Here is a 4,987-nt window from a genome sequence, read left to right as displayed (position 1 = left end):
TGGAGTTATTGTTTAATGTTTATAAAGTTTCAGTTTGGGAAGATGAAGATGTACTAGAGATGCCTGGTGGTGCTGGCCACCTGATAATGTAAACGGACTTATTGTGACCATGTACTTAAAAGTAGCTAAAATGGCAAGTTTTACATCATATAGATTTGACCACAATAAAGAAATGGTTAAAACTTTTTGAAAATGCGGGTAGTTTTACATGCACACATTTATATAATCAGACTCAAAACCGATGCCAGAGAGTTTTTACCAAGAATCTTGATCCTCTTTTGAAATTCTATTGAAATATTTCAAAAACCGAAGTAGAGAGAATAACATATAAAGAAACTTCTAGTTTCCTTAATCCATCTGTAACACCTCAATTTATAATAAGACTGTTTTTGTGAATGGTTAGTCTGGTGCCCCCTACATTTGTAGGTACTACCCATTCTGCCATGATTCGAAAAGCCAACTATGAACTTTTCACCTTTGTAAGCTTTTTATACAGAACATGTGTGTCCCAAGAAAAGCTTTAGAAAACTTGCTTCATCACAAACTCTGCAAAAGAAGCAGCACTGGACAGACCACAGGTGGAAACTTATTCTGTAAAGAGCCAGACAATAAATATTTAAGGCTTTGTGGGTCACATTAGGCTTGTTGAATATTCTTGTTTTTTTCTTTTAAAATACCCCTATAAAAATTTAAAAACCTTATTGGCTTGTGGGACCATTCAAAAAAGAGCTGTTTTCAAATTTGACCCAATGGCTGTAATTCATTGAACCCTAGTAGACCTTTGAGGTCCTTTTTGGGCCAACCCACGGCAGCGTGGTGGGTAACTATATAATCATGGTCAGTTGATCTTTAGCATGGCTGGCAACCTCTGTCTGGGCCCAACTTAAATAAGGTAGTTTCAAGTCTGACTATATCAATGCCTATATATAAAATACCCACTTAAAATTTTTTATTTTTTATTGTGGTAAAATCTTACTGTGGTATTCCTGGAAGTGGAATCTAATGGACTCGTCGGCAACTCTGAGAAGGAAGCATTTAGAAGGGAGCAACCCAGGAGAAACAGAGTGGGTCCTAAGAGTGAGACACCTAGAATAGTTTCAGTTCCCATCCTAGTATTTACATACAAGAAATTCCCTTTTCTTGAAGAAATATAAGTTGTATGTTCCTTGTAACCAAAAGAATCCAAAGTGTGCTCATTGACTTTAAATGTCAGTTGGCACATACACTTTAGCCCAGTAATATCTACTAAGTCGAGTAATGACCCAGCAATTCCACAGTTAGGTCTTTTACCTAGAGAAATGCTTGTGCATTTGTACCAGAGGATACATATCCAACAATGCTCACAAGAGACAATACATGCCCACAGTGGATGCTGTTAACCTGGTCAGATCTCAGCTCCACCACTGACACAGGTGTGTAAGGACAGACAAGTTGCTTATTTCTCTGTGCCTCATTTTCCTCATCTGTAGGAGGGGAGAATTATTAAATTATCACAAGGCTGTAGGGATTCAACAAGTTAATTTATGTAAAAAGCTGGGCTTACAGTAAATGCTCTATTTGTCTTAGCTGTTGTTGGAACTCATCATTATAGCAGCATTGTAGTAATAGAAAAAACTGAAAGCAACACGTCCATCAAGAGAGGTGGAAAAACAAACAGGTATATCCATACTAGGAATATGATACAGCCCATGAGTGAAAAGAATGAACTAGAGCTATATATATCAATGGGTATAGATCTTAGAAACAGTAAGAGAAAAAGGCAGGCACAGAAAAACACAGATAGTATTCCACCGTGTTATTAAATAAGCAAAATTCAACTTACTATGTAGAGACACTCACAAACAATACATACATAGAGAAGCAAGGGATTGGGAAAGAAACGAAACTTAGGGTAGTGGATAGGGAAATGGGACTGGGAAACACCTCCAGTGTTTTACCAAAAATAAAAAAGTAACATTTGTTTAAAAAAAAAAAAAAGTTTATAAATTGAGAGTAGTAGGTTCCTGGGTGTTGGTCCTATTATGTTACAAATGTAGAACAGTAAATCCCAGTGAACCAAACCTAACTGTGAAGATCAATGATATGTAAAGATAAAATTTACATGGCTATGGACTGAACTTGTTGAAAATCAGGAAATAAGTAGAACAAAGGAAATCATTAACATGCTGTATAGAGACTCGTTAAGGAACTAAATTGGTTGAACAGAGTTTGCTCTAGAAAGTACTTTTTTGATAAAAATTTATCCGTGCTGTTATACTCCTGATTAAATGTTTGTCTTCCTAAATTCAAAGTCAGTGTGACTTGGGGGTCAGAATAGCTAGCTTCAAGCATCCTGTATGCAGTTAATGATATCTTACCAATAAAATAAACCTTGAATTTATATAATGAGATTTACATGCTTAAAGGAAAAACAAGAGTTCTAGGTGGGACACTGGCAGGGAGCAGGGGTCAGGAAAACCCAACTAGCCAGAGCATTAAAAGGTAAAATAGCAAGAGAGTAATTCTTCTCTAGAAATAAGAGGGGGAGGGGAAAATACCAGGAAACACCGCTATGTTATAAAAAAGAAGAGGGAATTCCAGTGTGAAGTGATCGTTTGGGTAGTAAGCTTGATTTACTTTCCCCAAGATTTAATTACGCTGGTACGTGGAGTTTAGGAACGGACATATCTTTGGACAGCTTCATTTCCAAAAGCCACTGCATACTTAGCTAGTTTCCCAGGCAAGAGCAGGTACACTGCCTTCTGGATATCTTCAGGGGTGAGGGTACAGCGATTTCTGAAACACATCAGGCTGCAGGCTTCCATAGAAATGCGCTCAAAGATGTCATTGATCAGGGTGTTCATGATGTCCAAGGTGCGAGATGATATGCTCCTCTGGGGAACCACTTCTTTTAGGACCCTGTTAACGTAGAGTGAATAATTTCTATGGCCAAAATCAGTGCTGGAATGTGATCTCTTTTTGGAGATTGGGCTTCGATGTCCTCTGGAGCACTTGTTCTTTTTGGTGTTGGATCTGGCCATGGTAGATGTTGTTCTCCTTGGCAGAGTGGAGAGGAGAAGGGCCTAAAGGTGGGGGGAGGGGAGCGCTCATATTTATATTGGCATGCGACAATCAGCTTTTGGGGCTTCTGTTTGATTGGAGGTTACTCTTCCTATGTCACAATCACCTAGCAACAGCAATGATTTGTTGTTAAGGGAAAAAATCTTGTTCTTTGCCAACCTAAAGCTTTTCTAAGAGGATAGAGTGTTGTAGAAGGATTGAGCTTGGCTTCAGGGCAGAAGAAAGTGTTCATTTCTCCTACTTTATTTGTTGGCAGTTTGGAAGCATAACATACAATATTTTCAGAATTGGACAAATCTCATCAAACTGGGGAGCTGGTAGCATTAACACGAAGGGAAAAGTACCCTAAGACTTTCATGGGGGAATCTCTCTGTTTATAAAAGTTTTCATAAGGTCATTTTATAAGCAAATGAACAATAAGCCATTAAATATATTGAAGTGATTGTTTTATAATAAAAGTAAATATGTATAGCTAATCTGCTTTTAAAAATTCATTTAAAAATAAATCCCACTTAAAATGAATCTGAACGCCCAACTCCTTATGAGCACCTGTGTACAAAAGGAGACTAAAATGAAAACTGCCCAATTTTACTCTTTATTTTATGTGAACTTTGTGCCTTAAATTTGTGTCATGATATTAAGACCATTCTTGAAAATTTCACATCTTTCATTACATGGTTGGCTTTTTACCTGATACTGAAGTTCTTCTGTCATTATTAACCAGGAGGGTAGGGTCACTCTCACTCGTTTGTTAAATTGATATTCCTGCTAAGAGGAAAATAAAAATCTGCATTCCCTTCTTCAGCAAGTTCACCCTTGGATAAAATAAAAAATAAGCAGAAGCAACTATAAAAATCGCAACTCCCAGGCATTTCAATAGTTCACCATTGCCGCAGCTATTAATGCTACCATGAAAAATCCTTCCCTGTGAGCAGCTTTACAGATAAGTGAGACTGGAATGCTTTGTGTAAGTCCTCCCCTTGTTCTGCCACTCAAGAAAGCAGAGCTGAACTAAGGTGAGTAGGAAGAACGTCATTACAGGGACAACTTCTAACAGGTTCTAATTGCTAAAGACCTCAGGCATCATTTGTGAATGTCCGTTCTTTATGTATTACTAGCAACACACCTCATGCCGTGTGTCATGCTGAGTTGGAGGCTGTTGCTTCCATGCATGCTTGGCGGTGACGGATCCTTAGTCAGCTCTCCCTAATTTTGCTTTCAAGATTTCTCTAAATATAATTGCTTAGTTAGCTTAATTACAGCGTAGCTCTATTTGTGATCATTTAGGAGAAGCTATCAGGTGGAGAACGTCCACTCCCTATTCTTCACACACCCATGCTGAAGAGCTTTTACTAGGATAGTCCTCCTGGTCTCTTTCTGCTCCTCACTTCCTCCTCCCTGGGACAACCGTCCTTGGAATCAGTGAGGTAGGGGGAAAGTGGGTAAGCCTATCTCAGCCCCTTCAGGACTCTTGTTGGGATGTGATGGTGGGCAGTTCTGTTCCCTGGGGCTGGATCATTTTCTCAAGCTGATCTTGACTCAGTAGGTTGTTTTGCTTCATGCAGAGGTGCTAAAAAGAAAGCCTATTGTTGCCCCACACGTAAGAACAATCCTCCAAAAGTTCATCAGTAATAAAACTGACATTTTGATGCTTGTCTTTCTAAACCCTGTGATTCTCAATCGGTTCTATGCCTGTGTGGGGAGAAAGGAGGAGGCAATACATCACAGAAGCTAAAAGAAAAAGGCTTTCAAGACAAAACAGCAAGCTGCATGCTAAAATACTGATGACCAGAAATTCAGAAAATCAGCAACACTGATTCTGTAAAATTTCTGACTACTTGAGAGTTAACCCCAACGCCCTTTTAAAATTTAATGAATGATTCTAAAATATGTATTAGCTCACCACCGATAATGCTGGTTTTTCTTT

General features: G+C 38.5%; 1 protein-coding gene across 1 annotated transcript; it reads right to left on the bottom strand.

Moving 5' to 3' along the window:
* Positions 1 to 2,563: 2,563 nt before the first annotated feature.
* LOC131831394 (histone H2B subacrosomal variant-like) lies at positions 2,564 to 3,103 on the bottom strand. Its single transcript, XM_059173480.1, has one exon. It carries the CDS (start codon positions 3,018 to 3,020, stop codon positions 2,652 to 2,654), a length of 369 nt encoding a protein of 122 aa, XP_059029463.1. The 5' UTR covers positions 3,021 to 3,103; the 3' UTR covers positions 2,564 to 2,651.
* Between the last annotated feature and the right edge of the window lie 1,884 nt (positions 3,104 to 4,987).

The sequence above is a fragment of the Mustela lutreola genome, chromosome 5, assembly GCF_030435805.1.
Source record: "Mustela lutreola isolate mMusLut2 chromosome 5, mMusLut2.pri, whole genome shotgun sequence".
NCBI lineage: Eukaryota > Metazoa > Chordata > Mammalia > Carnivora > Mustelidae > Mustela > Mustela lutreola.
Note: the sequence above shows the minus strand (reverse complement) of the source record. Positions and strands in the feature narration are given on the sequence as shown.